At 35.1% G+C, this 19026-nt stretch overlaps 1 protein-coding gene across 1 annotated transcript in view; it reads left to right on the plus strand.

Moving 5' to 3' along the window:
• LOC145692844 (uncharacterized) overlaps window positions 1-19026 on the plus strand; it is a 79956-nt gene that overhangs the window by 10133 nt on the left and 50797 nt on the right. The window contains exons 2-3 of the mRNA XM_081768353.1: window positions 6133-6214; window positions 14014-14321. Coding sequence (XP_081624479.1) covers window positions 6133-6214; window positions 14014-14321 — 390 coding nt within the window. The remainder of the gene's footprint in view (window positions 1-6132; window positions 6215-14013; window positions 14322-19026) is intronic.

The raw sequence follows: 19026 nt of genomic DNA on the forward strand, positions 1-19026 counted from the left end.
GTTGGATTTGAGGAAATCTCCGTAACAAAAAACGATCTCAGGAATAGTTTAAGAAGATTAGCGACAAGCACTGGAATTTATTCTGTCCATTTGAGATCTTCTTTTATGGCTGTCCTCTGAAGGGGAAGTTCGTGAGGAGAGGGTTGACCATCTTCGATTTCCTTCGGAACAACTTCGCGTCTTTCTTGTATCCTCTTTCCACCGTCTGTTGGTGATTATGTTTTCAACAGGAAACACGTGCTCTTTAATGAAGCAGGCTTTATGGAAGTTGCCTACACCTGAGGCACGGAACCTTACAGCTCCAACACCAGGAACAGAATCCATAAGATCATTTGAAAAATACAAATATTGCTATGGAAACATTTGTTAAAAAGATTCTATTTTCATGGCAAAATCCTTGTGCCAGTAAGTAGGAGCATAAGCCCGTAAAACTTTGCAAAATTCTCTTTTGGTGGAATCTTGAATGCTGCTTTTTGGTTTCTTGGAGAGATTTTAATAGAATTGCCTGATACTAAATATCCGAGAGCATTCAGCTCTGACTAAAATAAATTTGTCTTAAGTGAAGCACAAATATTTCTTAATTTTTAAAATAAAATTGCGATAGCTATTGTTGAAAACTAGCCTCTTAGCACGATGTTATCGACAACAAGATCTTATTCGTTAATCAACATAAAATCATCCTAGTTGCAATTAAGAGAACTTGCGTGCTAGTTTTATGACCCATCACACATATGAGAATTTTGTAAGATTTTCTTGTGTGATTGACCTCGAAGGTCATGTATCAGGGGCTTTTCGGATGGAGCAAGATTTGGTGGTAGCTCGAGGAGAGATCTAAGGTCGTTATGTGTTTTTGCCTTTCAAAGTGTTTAACACATATTCAGTTTGGCATGGCACCCATAGATATGTATGTTTTACGCTGCTGTAAATTCAAAAAAAATCTAAAGGCGTTCGTATTTAGTTTCTTGAAAATATTCTGTGGCGAGGTGAAGTTATTATCAACTGTGGGTCGTATAATTCTAGTATTAATGAGTTCTTGAATTTGTCTGCCTGATCTCGAACATGCATTGGAACATGGAGATTTGTTCTGGAACACTGCCGATTTAGGAATTCTTATTTTGTGATTGTAGCCCCTTTAATATCCAATGCCGTTCGGAGTGTATAAAATATTTTTATATTTGTATAATAACTCGTGAATGGCCTGTTTCTGCGACTGGTCTAAATTAGGATATCAAAAACACCAATTTAATTTTATCTATACTTCAAAGAATTGTCAACATCCTCTTTTTCTGTACATTTATCCTTCTATAGAACTCGCTTCCATTGTTGCAAAATATTAGTCCTGACATGCCACAAGATCCACCATTGCCGTACTTTTCCTCCTGTAATTATTCAAGAGACTGAGCTAATATATTTATGTATACACAAGTACAGTGCGACAATAATATACGGAATTGAAGTTTTTGCAAAATAGAAATGAAAACTGCACCGAAAGCAAATATGTCTATGAGTTTCTTCGTGGCTAAGCGGTTATTGCGCGCGCCTTTGGAGTTGGAGACCCGGGTCCGATTCCCGGCAGGAGAACATGTGGTTCGGATTCCACGTTAAGCAGTAGGTTCCGTCTCATATATCCTCGCTGCTGAACTCTAAATCAACTCAAATGAAAGTATATGTCTATCAAGTGCATAGCGCAAATGTCAGTGGTCCAGCAGTAACAGAGTTACACATTATTATTATTATCATTATTATTATTATCATTATTATTATTATCATTATTATTATTATCATTATTATTATTATTGAATAGAATGTTACAGTTGGGTTTTGTTCCCTGAAGTTGGGAAAGTCAACTACGAAATTTCATAGGTAGTTATATAATGCTTATATGAAGCATTGTGTAGCATTTGAGTTCCGCAATACCTGGTAAGGTCAGTGATTGTTTGAAGCATGCCCGTAAGACAGAAAACCGAGAGAAGAATGGTGCACACGTAGAAGGCACGGATCAAGTTTTGTTAGTCACTAATTTTGGATTCAAATCGTCCCGCTATTCTCTCATTAAATTAACAGTTGAATCCTTTGGGAGCAAATGTATGGATTTTATGGAGAGATCGAAGTAGAAAAAATTCTGTAAGAGTACTGTAAGTATGTCAAGACAAACGGATGAGAAAGTTATCAAAAAAGTGAAGGCACAGATTATTGCTAACCATTCGCATTAAAATTGACAACATTGAATATTAGTATAAACTATGGTTTGTTTCATAGTTACTACGGCTAAAACAGTAAAATAGATAAATTGATTGGATTAGTCAAATATGTTACAATATTTCAGAGAAACAGAAATTTTAAGTGATACAAGATTACGACGTTCAATAGTATATTAGTCATAGTATATGAACTAATAGTATATTAGTTCAATAGTATAATAGTATATTTGTGTGTTGTTGCTAAGTGTTAACGCAAGTAACATGATAATGTCTTAACCTTTTAAAATCCTTTCCTTGACAATTTTAAACTTACTGCCTTTTATTGTTTTATATTCTATCTTGTTTTGCAGTATTCTTGTCGTTTAGTACTTCATTTTCCACGTTATAACAAAAATATTAAATTCGATGGTACGAATAATTGAGTTGATTTTGAATTTAACGTCCCTTTCAGCAGCAAGGCTATATGAGACTTGACCTACTCATTAACATTGAATCCAAACCACATGAGCTCCCGCCGGGAATTGAATCCGGGTCTCCCACCTGGTTTGAAGAATGTATCTTGTTTCGTGTTTCTTGTAGGCATATAATATTTTCTCCCGCTGGTCTTGTAGCTAGCATGACCTTCTTTGGTCACATAGTCTCATGGTAGCATTAATAAAATATGAACTATTATTGTGGTTCTGATTCCACCTTCACCTATAAGTCTTCGTCTATTACAGCCTCGGTGCTGAAAAGAAACACTAACCTTCATCGAACAAACAAACAAATATAACCCTACTTTAGTCTCGCCATTCCATTTCAAATGAAATGAAATCTTACAGTTTAACGTCCCACGTTATGCCGTTAGGTTAAGGGAGGCGGTGATTAAGATAAGTGAATGACGATGGAAGAATTAGTGGAATGAGAATGTGGAAGGAAATGGGAGTACTCCGAGAAAACCCATGGAAACGATGTTGTCCACCACAAACTAACTTCTCCGGGGATTGAATCAATGTGCTATTTCATTTGAAATCAAATGAAATTTCTAGTTTTATATCCCTTGATTATACTTTATAGCTTATAACAGACGGGTGATTAATGATACTGAATGATTATGAAATAATTGGTGGAAAGGAAATGTGGAAAGAAACTGGAAGACCCAAGAAAGCCAACAGCATTAATCCATGTGTTTCATTTGCTACAAAGTTAACTAGTGTTTAAAGCAATTGCTCTAATCGCACTGCTCACGTTTACTCACTGAACTCACATTTTACACATTTTACACACATTATCTTTGTTTGTTTGTTAGTGTCTTCGTTTGTTACAGTTACTCGTTTTGCAAATACCCAGTTGGTTTGGATGCTCATTAGTACGCATCCAGTCATGGACGAGATATTGCATTCTGATGCCTCTGGGAACGTAGCTCTATTGCCGACGCAACTTTTGGAAACGTATCAGGAAAGTAGCTTCAATACTAAAGTAGATATGAATGCATTCTCGGTTTTCCTATGGCCCAGCTCGCATACGCCTTTTGTAGGGTAGACAAACAGGGGTGTGTGTGTGTGTGTGTGTGTGTGTGTGTGTGTGTGTGTGTGTGTGTGTGTGTGTGTGTGTGTGTGTTTGTATGGTTCATCATGTTCGTCTTGTGTTATGCTTCTTGTGTGTTCTTCTTACGGGTAGGTGATAAATTTGAATATTTCATGGCTTTGAGAACTGTCAATGCGAAGTTAAATATAATGTCTGGGATGAAGAAATTCGGAAATATGCCAGAACTAGTACCACTTACACAGAAGCTTCATACATCTATTAAGTCTACTTACCGTAAATACAAAGCATACTTAGAAAATCTAAGAAAGGAGAAAGCTCAAAAAGAAGAAGTAAAGAAGAAACAAAACAACAAAGAGAGAGGTGATGGAGAAACTGACAAAGGAAAAAAAGGGGCATGATGAGATTTTGGTTACTTTTTCGTGTGCTTTTGGTCACTTTTTGGTCACTTTTTCATGTACTTTTGGTCACTTTTCAACTATTTACAAGAGACCAGATCACTATGAGCCCTGTAAATGGAATAACACAACAGCCAAATGCAGCAAATATGCCAAGCACAATAGGAAAAACCGTTCTGTTAGGGAAATTTTATGCCAAAACTACATTGAACCCGCAAATGTTGATGACCATGAGGATGTGGTTCATGGACAGCATTGAGGCAGATCATGAACACGTCTTTGTCATGTGAACGAATTACATTTCAAGTTTACTGTATTTCCTTTTTATTTCAATAATCTCTTTTTAAATTTCAATCTGTTCTATTTTTAAATGTTTTTGTTTCAAAGCTACAGTTGTTACACCTTGATCTTGTGCAACACTACTTATTCTATATTGTGTGATACTTGCAGTTATTTTACAGTTTACTTCCTATATTTCATGATTTCATGGTGCTATATGTCATGTATTTTAAAACTTTTCTTAAACGTTTGTAAATTGCATCTTTCAGTCAATAGCTGTGCCACTCAATGTCAGAAAAGTATTCTGATAATCTGTGATGGTAACTAATAGTTTGATAATACGTAATGAATATTACACTAAAGAACTGCGAGTTTCTTATTTATTTATTTATTTATTTTTGTATTTTTTTTTTTTTTTGGTTAAAAATAGTATATCTTGTTTATTTAATCTGAAATCAAAGCAATCTTTCTTTTTTTGTTAAAATTCAGTTGTACAGGGTGATTATAATTACAAGTCTCACTTCCAAAATGCTGTGAAAAAATAAAAAGACAACCAATTGTCAGAATGACTTCAAATTTGAACAGAATATACTTGAAGTAGGGGGAAACGGTATGATATAAGATCAAAAAAGTTCCAAAGTGTATCTATAGATGGAGCTGTAAACGGTCTCCGTATGCAGTTTTTGATCTAAGGATAAAAACCTGAATCATTATATGTTTTTATGCGGTTTTTGGCACAAGGATAATTAAAAACCATTTTTTTCCACCCAATGTGTACGAGTTTGCCGTGGTGGATGGACTTTCCAAGAACAGTGCCACAACTGTTGAATGACTTGGAAGTCATTTTGTCGGTGTAGTAAAAAACCGAAACAATCATGCACATTGAACAGTACGGTTGGTTTAATGTGCAACGCATGCCAAAGCTATATCGATGGCGCTGTATTTCGATTCAAAATGCTACTTGTAGCCGAATCCATTTTCGTTATGCTTCTTATAGCGCCTCACCAGAATTGTGCATCAGCCAACAAACTCGCAGTGCGGTGTTACTAAACCGTCAGGGATGAATCTAATCATCCATAATTTATTTTGTTCGTATTCGTGGACAATTATGAATGATTAAATTTATCACTGAAGGTTTAATAACAGCACATTGCGAGCTTATTGGCTGATGCCACACGCCAATTCGGTGACGCGGACTATAATATATTTTGGAACTTTTTTCTTATGCCATACGTTTACCCCTTCTTCAAGTATATTCAGTTCAAATTTCAAGTCATTCTGAAAACTGATCTTTTTTCTTTACTCAGACTGTATATTGAAACTTTAATTGCATTTTAAAGATCAGACTTTAATTATAATCACCCTGTATATTGCATTGTGACAGTTGAAGCAGCAAATTAAATGTGCAATTATAATAAAGAACCTAATTTCTTCTCTTTAATCGCTTTCTACGAACAAAGAAACAATTTTTTTGCAGTTAATGCGTGCCGCGTCCGCTCGTGTGACCGAAAACGGCGCGCTGGCGGGAAGGTTAAATAGAAGATGACATTATTTAGGAGTAAACTTCTTTTTAATTAAGCAAGAACTGATTTCCAGTGTTATTCAAACTTCGATAAAACGTTTTATTTGTGTTAGTTGAGAAATAAATAGTTCATTGCTCGTGGAATGACTCATCCATTACACATGTTATTAGGAAACAAATTTATTTATCAACATAATTTTCTTTACAGATTCTATCAAGAATTTTGATGACTTTGGGATTTCTCCTGCTATGTCAGGAATATGGGCATTCTCTCTATGTTCAAATCCCAGGTATGTTCTGGCTGGTTGATATAAGAATAAAGTATTGTAACGAGGGTTATCATACGTTCGCGTTTGGAGAGTAAAAAAAAATATGTCTGTTTATACTTTGCGAACATACTGTATATTGCTTTGTTCATATATTATTTTTAAATGGTTAAATATAGGCACATCGTAATTCTGTTTCTTATTATATGCTTTCGATATATCAGTCAGGAAAGGAGAATACTATATTTTAAATAGAATTAGCTAGGTAGAAATGTGACCGGATTTTGGCATTTCAGAATATGATAATCCTAATTGCGCTAGAAAAAATGTTTAAGGGGCAGACTATTAAATATTTTTCAAAAGCCAACAATTTTTCTTTGCCAGTTTTTCGTAAATGAAAAGAGATAATGAAATGTAACTTACCTCAATAATAGATAATGTTATTTTACACCCGAAAATACGAATCGGAAAAATTTTCAGTGTTGCCATCCATAGAAATTACAATGTGACCAGAATTTGAATTATCCAAAAATCTAGGTTAAGGCAACGACTAAAAAAATGAACTCAACGGTAATTGATAACTTATCATGCTATCTTTGTTCCTTGTTAACTACCTTTTAAATAATATTTGTATTTATTCTATAATAACTTATATACGTTACTACAAAATAAAAAAGTTATTACAAAATAAATACAAATATTATTTTAAAAATAGTTAAAAGGGAACACAGACAGTACGATAAATTATCAATTACCGATGACTTCATTTTTCTAGTTGTTGTCTTAACCTATATTTTTGGGTAATTCAAATTTTTGTCGCACTGTAATTTCTATGGATGGCAACACTGAAAATTCTTCCGATTTGTATTTTCGGGTGTAAAATTACATTATCTCTTATTGAGGTAAGTTACATTTCATTATCTCTTTTCATTTTCGAAAAACTGAAAAAAAAATAAAAATTGTTAGCTTTTGAAAAATATTCAGTAGTCTGCCCCCTTAATTTTCATTCATAAAAAGCAACGAAATTCTCTTCTAACTTTGAATATTCGATAAATTTTATTTAAAATGAACTACGAATAATGATCAGAAAATAAAGTTACAAAGCCTGCAGTGAAACGTGTATATATTTCATACAACCAATATAGAAAACAGATAGTATACACACACATTGGGTTATTTTTCACATTGGGTTAGTCTCCATCAGTGGCGGCTAATATTAGTGTTGCAGCGTTGCGCAACGACCAAAGTATTTCAAGAAAAAAATATTATCATCAATAGTAGTAAAGAACAGAAAAAATACTTTTTAATACTCGCATATATACACTTTAAATAACACTTTTTTTTTTTTTTTTTACTTCTGTAACTGTCCGTTCCGTTAATCCGTTTTAAAAAGCGAAAAATAATCCGTCACAGAGTCTCTAATTTATATTGCGTTGCAGCGAGCATACAACGACCAGATTCCTTCAGCGCGGCAATTGGAACGAATGTTAAGTCTCCTTTCCCCTATCCCAGAAGTTAAAGGGACTGGTCGTTGCAGTGCTTCTGCAACACAGCACGGTTTCCAGTGAACGAGAAGGTTTTTCGCGCTAAATAAGATTTCTGAATTTTATTTCGCTAGCAACTAACAAATGGAATTTGTTTTTATGCATTCATATTTTTAAATTACGGGACCATACTGAAGCAAATCAATATAGAGACAATTTTTTAAAAAAGTTATTGCAGAATTACAAAATAAAAAAGAAAATATCTAGTAGAGGAGAAAACAAATGAAAGTAGACCCGCATTTACAAGTTAATTCTTAGCTTATATTGATAATGAAGGCTTCTTCTACAGTAATTTTTGAATCAAGTATTAATAAGTCAGTATGTAGAATCGCTCCCCTCCCCTCTGTAGATAGTATTTTAGTATAAACATATTTCTTTTATAAAATAAGTATATTTTATACTCTTGATAATTTCAACATAAAACTGTATGATGAGGAATGTCACATTGAATTTGGGACTAATTAGCAATGCTCAGGGGCGTAGTCACGAGGGGGGTGCATCGGGTTCGGACCTCCCAAAAATTTCGAAACTTGACTAACATGTGTAGACTTTCTTAACGAACTATACTTGTTTAACAGAGAAACGATTGATGTAGGCTAAATATTTTATTTTACGCCTCATCATGTACTCTTCTTATAGAAATAATCGTTCTATCATTTTTTCTAAAAAAAATATAGGTGACAGTAAGTAAGAATTACTTATTGTGTTTTCGGGTGCAGTATATGACAGGTTCCATATTATGTAGACGTATTGGATTTCCCTCAAATACTTTGGACCCCTCCCAGTTAACATTTCTGGGTGTAGAACTGGCAGTGCTGTTTTGATGTTTTTTGATTTTTGGCTTCTGTTACATGCTGATCCTTCATCTGGCGGGTTTCGAGGTTTCCTTTCCAAAACATATCACATTGGTAAGCATTGTTTCGCCTCATGTGGAAGTATATTGTGTTCATCGTGCATTGCGTAACAACCAAGACGGATGATTTGGAATGTAGTTTTTTTCTTTTACACACATGTGTGTGTTTTGATATATGAATATGTGATATTCGGAATTCATATACCAGTACCTGTTTTGGTTTTTAGTTATTAGGTTTAATTTTATTGTGTGTGCTTTAATTCTGTAAATAACTCACCAAAAACATTGACCAGCTTTCAACTGAGGAAAAACTTGCAATTAAAGCTTAGACAAAACAAGCAAAGGGCAATTAAGGAGAGTGTTCGAAAAAAAAAATCCAGTATAAATTTATAGGATATCTTACCACAGTAGTGTTGTTTGCACCAGAGAATATATTGTATTTTCTCAATTTATTTTAAATTTTCCTGGATAAACTGTGAATAAAGTGTGTTCAATGTACATTTTTTTTTACAAAACTAATCTCTGCTACCAACTTGGTTCAGTCAACGCTGAAGAGGAATTCGGATCACTGTCAGGGACTGAGTTTCCAGAATGAATCGTTCGCAATAATCTAGAAAAAATATTTAGTGAATCTACAAAGCTTCTGAAATTAATATTAACTGTACCTATGGCGTCAGCGAAAGACGAAAAGTGTTCTTTTTTTTTTTCACATGAGAAAGAATTGACACTTTCAAGGAATTGAATGTCCCAAGAAAGGTTATCACCATTGGTTATGCTTTCCATCGAAAAAGACCTGACAATAAGAATACCAGAGTTCAACCAGCATCTATTAGACAGATTTGCTCCAGTCAAGGAGAGGAGAATGAACTTACTAATTAATTAAGGTGATTAATCGGATAAAATGTTCTGCATTTTTTATTATTTAAAAACAGAATTTTATTTAACATGTCACATAGCATTTGCATCTAAAGTTATGCTGATTAGTCAATGCGTCAACTTTATATCTCCTTTCTCTTATCGTTTGTACTGCAACACCCGAAACCACAATCCACCGGCCGCCACTGGTCTCCATATCAGTTGAAGCGCTTGTCGCATCGTGGAATAAGTTTGAAGATTCTCATCTGGTAAAAAAAATGTGTCCTTGTGTGTTCAGCAACGTTATCACGAAGTGTTTCACCTCCTCATCTGAAACGGAGCGATGGCCTCGTAGGCGTACCTTCTAAGTGCGAGAACAGGTGAAAGTCGCTTGGAGCGAGGTCCGGGCTGTAGGAAGCGTGGTCGATGATGTCCCAGCGAAACTTGCTTCAACAGCGTGGTGGTCTTCAAGGGCTGTATGCGGGCTCACGTTTGTCGTGGAAGACATGCTGACAAGACGTAACAGTCTCTTCGTAAACCTCTACCGGTGAATTTCAGTCCCCATTACGTGTTTCGTCGACAGAAATCGTCACTGTATAGATGCAGCAGGAGAAAATTTGATGGCACAAGCATGAATAAAGATGGTAAGTTGTCCTTGTAATTTTTTTTACATCATCATTCCAAAAATTAAATGAAGATCCCTTCTGTGATACTTGATCTGAATTGTTTGAAGAAATATTTTTTTTTTCTTTTTTAAAAAGGAAGTAGAACAAAATCCTTCGAGAATTAATTATTCTTCGTATGTTCAGAAATTAATATTCTTGGATAACCGATGCATTTACATAGAAATGTGTGTGCAGTAAGCTTAGTAACTTAAGAGAATGTTGCCTGTGTAATGGCGCCGACTTTCCAAAATGTATGTGGGTGCGTATCAATGGCGGGACGTGTTATATGTTTCCAAGAGAGTTCCAATATTTTTTGATTGATTTCCTTTTAGTTAAAATATTTTATGAACACTGTCATAAAAGGCTGTGCTGTGGCGCAAACCGAAAATATGCGATTCTATTCACAGTATAGGTCCATTTTTTTTATTGTGGGGACTGCCTTTGACTAGGCCAGAGACAGGCAAGGAAAGGGGAGTGCGTTGCTTGGTTACCTTCGCAGAAACACATTTGAAACAAACAATTATGTTTTAGAGGTTATAAATTATAACTTCCACCTCAATGTTTTAATTGCTTATTATTTTTTGATAGTGGCAAATAAGAAATATTTATTTTATTTTCTGCGGTTGCTGGAGTCCCGGAGCACCTACATAGTCGGTGCGCATGTGCCTATGCTTCCAATAAGAATAGTAACAATTTGTGAAAATATGAGAAGTTGTTTAGAGATTATCGAAGTGTATCCATATTGCAGATATCTCGATTTTTATCTTTTTAAATCTGATGTTATGACAATATATTTAACTATATATGCGAAAACGTTCGTATTGTCACGATAATAAGATTTTGCTTTTCATTAATTGGTTATAAAAGACTTCTATTGATATTCCTCGTGAGGAAATGTTTTGCCTTTACGTAAAGAGATCTACAATAGACTTCTTTCAAAATTCATATAGGAAGCTCAAGATTGTGAATAGCAGACTTCAAGTGCAGGGTTTTTCTAACAACTTTGGGACAATAAATGTAAATTCAGCGTTCAATGAGTAAGTATTGTCTCGACTTTTTATCCTTCTATTCAAATTGGAAATGGTAGTAATTTACGATTTCCGGATTTCAACATTGCTGGTCATACTGAAAAACCAGCAATATACGGGGTGAACCTGAAAGATGTGCACAAACTCCAGGAGGTGATTCATGACATCAAAAGAAGACAAAAAGTCCTCTTGCATGTTGTCGAATGTTTCGTCGTGTACGAGTGACAGGTGTGTCAATTGACAATCGAATCTTGACAATTTGAACGGAACAGAAAGATGTGCACAAACTATCTCTGTCTACTCAACTGCCTAATGTACCATTTTGCTGAGGTTCATAGCCACTCAGGATCAGGGGCGGATCCAGGACAGATTTCTGGGGGGGCGATGGGTTGTAATACTGCTACTTAGAGCTACTTTTAACAGCTCCAAACTCTGGGATATATAAAATAAAAGAAAAGATTCCTCTTTTGGGGGGCGATCGCCCCCTGGATCCGCCACTGGTCAGGATTTGATTGTCGATTCCAAGTTGGCACTTCTGTTACTCGTACACGACGCAGAATTTGACAACGTACAACAGGACTTTTTTGTCTTCTTTTGGTGTCACAAATCACCTCCCGGAGTTTGTGCACATCTTTCAGGATCACCCTGTATATAACGAGAAGTAGTTTTTAAAGTGGATTCAGCACCGTTAAGCTGTCGGTTTCGACTTGATTCCTCCTTTACGAACAGATCGTGGTAGCAATCTAATAGTATTTTCAGTTCCAATATTATTTTCATAGAATGGAAACGGTAACTGTTTCTTGATATGGATTCAGAATCTCAAGAAAATATTTCATCCCAGTTTTTTATTACTCCTGAAACCAAAACTAGCAAAAACTAGTACAATTTCTGATTTCAAAATTCATTCCTATATAGTAATACTTGAAAGAAACAGGAGAAAATGTTCTTAATATGAATTCAGCGTCCAAAATACTAGTCTTATCTCTAAACTTACCTCTCTATTGCAACCAGAAGTTATGTCTACTACTTCCGGTTTCAGTATTGAATTCTCGTGGATAGGACGTAGCATAAGTTCACGCTGTGAAACGAAACTCATTTGCTATAAATAAGGATTTGTTTGGAATAAAGTTATCTAAATATTCAGGTTATGTTTAGATGTGGGGCCCAAAAGTAAGTAAACAACAGAAGATTTACAGGAGAAATGACTTGATGTTATATAAGAACAACTGATTCGTGTGTAATTTGTGAGATCAATGGAATAAAAATACACTGTATAAAAGTGAGATACGCAAAAGGCAGTAGGTACTATTAATAGTTAACGGAAGCGTACGTAAGAGCGTAAATTCTTATTAAACCTAACCTAACCTAACCCGAAGGAACCTAAAATCAGCATAATTTTAATTTTTTTTTAAAGAAAAGGCCCCCCCAAAACAACATATGACAAATATTCAAATAATATTGATACTAATATTATGTTGTCACTAGCAGATTACCCGTTCTTCGCACGGGGAGAATATGTTTCATTTTGGAAATAAAGAGCAACGGGGCTGAATTTGGATTTAAACGGCGTCGGGAGTGTCACTGTTTGTTTCAGGGACCACGAAAACTATGGATTCGACACTAATATCGGTCAATTTCGATCATTTTTATGTATCTACCCCTCCTCGTCTCCAAACGGCGAGGCTAAATTTGGATTTAAACGACATCGGAAGTGTCACTGTTCGTCACAGCGACATTGGAAACTATGGATTCGGCATTAACAATAATTATTTCGATCATTTTTATGTATCTCTCCCACCTCTCCCTCAAAGTTGCACCGTCAAAATCGAATGTTAAAAACCATCTCAGGACTGAACCTCATCTATTTTGAAAATTTGATCGAGATCGGTCAAGTGGTTCAAGAATTATTAAGTTTCATTTATTTTTATATATATCTCACCCTCCCTCTCCCTTCCCAACATTGTACCGTCAAAGTGAAATGATTTAAGCCATCCCATGCCCGTACCTTATATACCGGTACCTAGATATGTTGAAAATCTGATCGAAATTGGTTGAGTTTTTCAAGAGTTAGAAGTCACAAACATAGTCACTTTGCTATATTAATCAATAATATTTTATTATGCAACAAATAGATCATTTGATACATTGAATTGATATATTAAATTGCTGGTATAGATTTTATGAACAAAAGATCAATACATTTAAGGAAAGTAGATAATAACACAATAGAATTAAACTTGTATTCATTTTTGAACAAAGATATGCAGTATGGTAGTAACAAGCTTGACTGCAGATAAACTTAATATTTCTTCAACACTAAAAGGATTAATTATTTGAGTTGAATGGAAAAACAATAAATACGGTACCTGATTTCAATTCACTGAAATTTTTTATCATTGTTCACATTATTAACAACGACTAAGTTAAAAATGAAATGAAATTTTTAGTTTTACGTCCCACTTTTATGCCGGCTAGGCTAAATAAGACGGTGATGATGAGAAATGAATGAAATGGTGGAATGAAGAAAGTGAGAGAAAACGGGAGAATCCGGAGGAAACCGACGCACACGGTGTTTGTCCACCACAAAGTTTACTGCCGTGAGTTGGGATCGAACAAGGAACTCCAGGCTCCAGAAGTGAACGCGCTACCACTGAGCCGCCGCGACCCACGACTAAGTTAAGATATTGGCGGTGTTCTCATTGAAATTTCTTTCAGTGTTGCCAGCACATACCAATAAAATTTCTTAGCTCTTCAGCTTCGTCCCTGCAGAATGTGTTTTAAGAAAACCCAATCGTAAATCGTGTATTCTAAAATATTTAATCAATATTTTAACAGACTTGTAGTCTGTAACTTACTACATTTTCTTTTCTTTTAATAGATCAACTCTTAGTTATTAAAAACGAAGATGAACTACGCAATGATAAAGGTTCTAAGGTGATGGTTGAAACAGCGCGGGAGCCGGAATACATCAGCAAAAACAAACATAAAATTTCCTTTCCACCTGGACTTTTCAAAACTCTTCCAAGGATTATCACCTATCATTATAATTTGGGACATGACTCTGAAACTAAGCGTCCTTTGAATATTATATTGTTTGTTGGAGGACGAAGAAACACAATCTGTAAGGGTCCCAACTTAGATCCGACTAACTCAACTCTGAAAATGATGAACAAAGGTTATGTAAAGGTAAGAACACGTTTCAGTTAGAATTTTAAGGTAACATTTCACTTTACGATATTGGTTGTTTGTAGGCTAAGGTTTTACTCATGTAAACTTATTTGTCTAAATAGTTGACACACATTGATCACCAGAGACGTCACTTAGCGAAACATGGGACACTTGCGTCCCTTTCAAGAAATTTATGTTGGAACATAATCACGTGTTGTATGTGAAGTAAAGTTAAATGGTTGGATTAAACTTATAGTGGGTCAGCCATATTTTCTTTGCTTTTCAAAAATTAACGCAATAGGTACTGCAATAGATTCGAGCAACAAAACATCTGTTTCCTTTATCACTAGAGCTGTCACTGACATCTGTTGGAAGTTGAAAGAAGCTCAGACTTAGATCTTCTATTAACAAATTGACTTATCTAGTTCTGGTTTCTGTGTTTAAGTCTTTCTTTTTGAGAATATAGCTTACATCACCGTAAGTTTAACTTGTCCTAGTGACAGTTTTTTCTCTCTCTTTCTCAGGGTTGAATAATAACTAATGACATATAGGGTGGTTTTTAAGAGTCGTATCAACATGAATTATAAGGTAAACATAATAATTTAAAATTTTGGAATTGACAGCACTGTGACGTCAACGTCTCATAAGCGGAAAACACTCAGTTGATAATAAAATACCGAAGGAATTCCTGATGAGGGCACTCGGTCGAAAAAGTGTAAAACGCTTTTTTCATTCTAGCCATCCTGAATGTGGTTTTCCTCATTCACACCAGGCAAATGCCGGGATGATACTTAACATATAAGTCCCAGGCCGCTTTCTTCCTTCCATTTCCTCGAATAGTGTGCTCACAGAGGGACGTCATCCCTCAAACGTGACATTCTAACATGGACATACATGCCAAAAGCCCAGAAATCTCAATCCTAAATCCCCCCCTACCCCCTAAAATAGCGAGGGTTTAGGGAAAACTGTACTGTGTTCTGTGAATTAAACTTAAGTCGTGTTTCTTGCAGTGTGAAGACAGTTCTAAACGTTTTACAAAAAGAAAGCTCCGGACGACAATAGTCCTAACATACTACAGGATGTCTTATAAGTTCCCATATATAGAAAAGTAAACTTTTCTTTATGAAAATATATATATATATATATATATATATACTTTTATTTAACAATGTTATATTCTTCAGCAGTGGAGAACATACATCGAAAGGTATTTTCAAAACAATGGTAGTCACACAGAGCATATTATATAGATGAAAATAGTTTTCATACAAAAGCACTTCGTATATATAGAAACTTATGGGACAACCTGTATTTGTAAAATATGGTTTAAACTACTGGTTGCACCATACCTATTGTGCCGGTGATGTGCCATCAGTCGTAGTTCAGAATAATCTTTAAAATATTCATTAAATGAATGCAACAAATTGGAGATGAAACTGATGCACAACACGGTACTTAACTGTAAGAGTTATGATTGAATATAAATAAAATTCAAAAGTTTCAATTTTGAGAATGACTAGTTGGGGAAAAGGTGAGAAAGAGAAATAGGATGAGCACTAGCCTGACAGATCCGATGAGACTGGTGTCGTCCTGGTCATCTGGATGATGAATGGTTTTCCCTGGAGGAGTCTGGATGTACTGGAGTCAGCCAACAACTGGATCTTAATCCTGCTGGACTGCCAGGGGCGTCGAATCCTCTTGTCTCGATACGTCTCCAATGATGTTCTCCTACACCTTCATTCCACTAGTCAGATATTGGACTCTATTGAATCTGTGGCGATGAACTAACAGAATGGTACTCCCAAGACATGGAGTTGGTTGTTCTCCAATGGAGCGACGTGCCTCTCACGACGATCCTGCACCTTCCTAAACCTTGTGGCGAATACCCCCTGTCGATGTGTTCTCCGTGGTTTTGCTTAATCGAAAATGATGAGTCTGACATACAGTGAATTAGGAAGTGTCATCTGGACGGAAAGAAGCGCGGAAAAGCAAGAAGGAAACTAGTCGCGTTTATTGACAATTTCAAAAGTGACAATTAACAAATACATGGTTATACAAGCTGTTTGGCAATGTACAACATTAATAAAAGTTTTGTTCCGTTGGATTTTAAATGTTCATAATTCTGTCATTGATAAATTTAATTTAATAAAGTAATTGAATTTAGCGAATTAAGTTAAGAGTTTATACAGTTATCACATGGTCACTTCACATCTAGTACACAGCTACTTCACACTATTATAGATACGTGGACGACGTACTTTTCTTGTACAAGGATAATTTACAGCTAGATTTTTTTACTGAATGAATTGAATTGTATTCATAGTAATTTGAGATTTACATTTGAGAAAGAAAAGCAAAGTAGACTTATTTATTTAGATCTCAATATAAAAAGATATAACAATAAGTCCATTACTAGTCCTCACCACAGGATTACAGCCAGTACACAGTACATATATTATAAATCTGCTCATTCTCCATGTACCAAAGCAAATATCTGGAAGAATTTCTTTTCTTTTTACTTTCTATTCGACTTATCCCTCTAAAATCAAATTTACAGATAGTGATTGACCATTTAATGAAACTAGATAATTTGAATGGGTACCCAGTCCCATTACTACGTAATTAATTGGTATAATCAGGTAAAAAAGGATTTACTTTACGATAGACCTAACCTGACACGAAAGACAAAAAATAGGTAGGATAGCCTGTTTTTCACAGATTGACAACTGCATTGAAAAGATCTATACACAATACGGTTTACATACCCTCCCCCCTTTCCCACAAAGAAAGAAAAAATTAAGAAAGAACATTACCTAATGTAAGAATGATTACACAAATCTCAATAAAAAACCGAGTATTTATGAAATAAAGTACAATTGTAAAACGAAATCTAAAAGTCCGTGTCAAGGAGCATATTAGGGATTCAAAAGCGGAAAATCCCTTGTCAGGTCTGTCGAAATATCTACAAGGAACATAACACAAGGTAGAATATTCAAAAGTTTTCTTCAGGACCAGAAATGAAGTAGAGACTCGTATTCGAAAATTTATTTATTCATTTAAAAACAACAAACTTAAATTTGGACAAGGGATGGTTAAATGATGATTGGGAACCGGTAACTATGAAATTTCCACAGCATTGACACAACAACGAAAATAACAGCATGAGCTGGCAACCTTTCACCAAAGAACAAATGAGTGTACAAATCGACTCTGTCATATTGTAGCTTACATCATCACCATTTGATCTTCAACTGTTGTACCTGACAATGTGTTTTCCAGCACACTCCTTCTCTTGGTATGTCTGTACCATTTTATTCGTTGGTGTTTTTATTTTTCTGCTTCCTGTTTTTATCCTCTGTGACCAAGACTCCAGCGGAGAGTGGAAAGCTCGGAAGTACAAATAATACAGGGTGGCCCAAACAACCCTGCATTGATCAAATGTAACATTCTAGTTTATGGCTTTATTTGTTTCGGCTCTTCCGAGCTTAAGATGTAAGTAAAAATACATTAAGAACAAATAATAAAGAAACTAAGTCTACCTGATAGATAACAATAAGAAATTATATAAAATGCAATGAGGTGATCATTACGGTACTGTATACCTACTTTTGAGCCACCATGTATTCAGAAATTACAGAAATCTGTATGCAGAATGATTGTTAGAATTTCTGAGCGTAGTTTTACATTGTCTGAAGTTAAGCAATTAATTTTTTCCTTACAATAATCGTAAGGCGTCTTCGCGAATTGTGACTACTACGAATTTGCAATGATGATTTCTTTCATCCGTGTAAATAATGTTCCGAGACACGATTTTACCTAGGTATTCTTCATGAATAATCTGTTCTCCGTTTGCTTTCTGGCGTGGAAGTTTAGTTTATTTTCACGATAGTGTTCGTTACTGAAAAGTAGAATTTTGTAAATATCTATAATTATGAACCTAATAATCAATACAAAGTAATAATGACAATATTACAAGAAATTTCAAATCAATGAATAGCAACCTTAGAGTGATTGTATATGCTTTATTATAGTGTGCTAAGTGAGCGATCGTGTTTCATTGTATACCTGTTTTAGTTCAGCATTTTCATTTTTTATCTCGGAAGCCTTAACAACAGTGGTCGAAGTGAGACGGTATGCGGTGGTATGCCATACCGCCTCTGGTTTTCCAGTGATGAAGCATACCGCCTCTGGTTTTGCGGTGATCAAGACATACCGTCACTGGAGAGTAGATGCTAAATGCCTTTAATAAATCTATTTTATACACAGGAATTGATGAATAGCTTTGCACGTAAAAAGATTGTATTTCTTATGTAGAAATAAGTTCTAAGTTGACAACACCGGCATTTTTGTTATCTTTTTCCTACTTTTTTTTTTTTTTTTTTTTAATGAGGTGTCTTAAAGAAGTTTATCTAGTTTATAGTTTGTTGTGCCATATTAAATTGTTTTTTTCGTATGTATGTATGTGTCTTCTTGTCTTAATTTATATAAACGTCGTGTTTTGAGCATGGGCAGATTTAGAGGTTGTCTGCTGTGGAGGCGGATCTTCCGGGGATTTGAAATACCTCCTCATTCGAGTAGGCGGATCCGGAAGTTTTCCGACAGGAAATTGTTAATATAAAAACTCGGTTTCTGAGCATTTTCCTGTATGATACAACACAATGGGATATTTTTAATTTTTTTCCGAAAGTTGTTGGCGAAGGATCAGTCTTTCCATGCCCCAAGT

The sequence above is a fragment of the Thermobia domestica genome, chromosome 8 (genome assembly GCF_964235325.1).
Source record: "Thermobia domestica chromosome 8, izTheDome1.hap1.1, whole genome shotgun sequence".
Taxonomy (NCBI): domain Eukaryota; kingdom Metazoa; phylum Arthropoda; class Insecta; order Zygentoma; family Lepismatidae; genus Thermobia; species Thermobia domestica.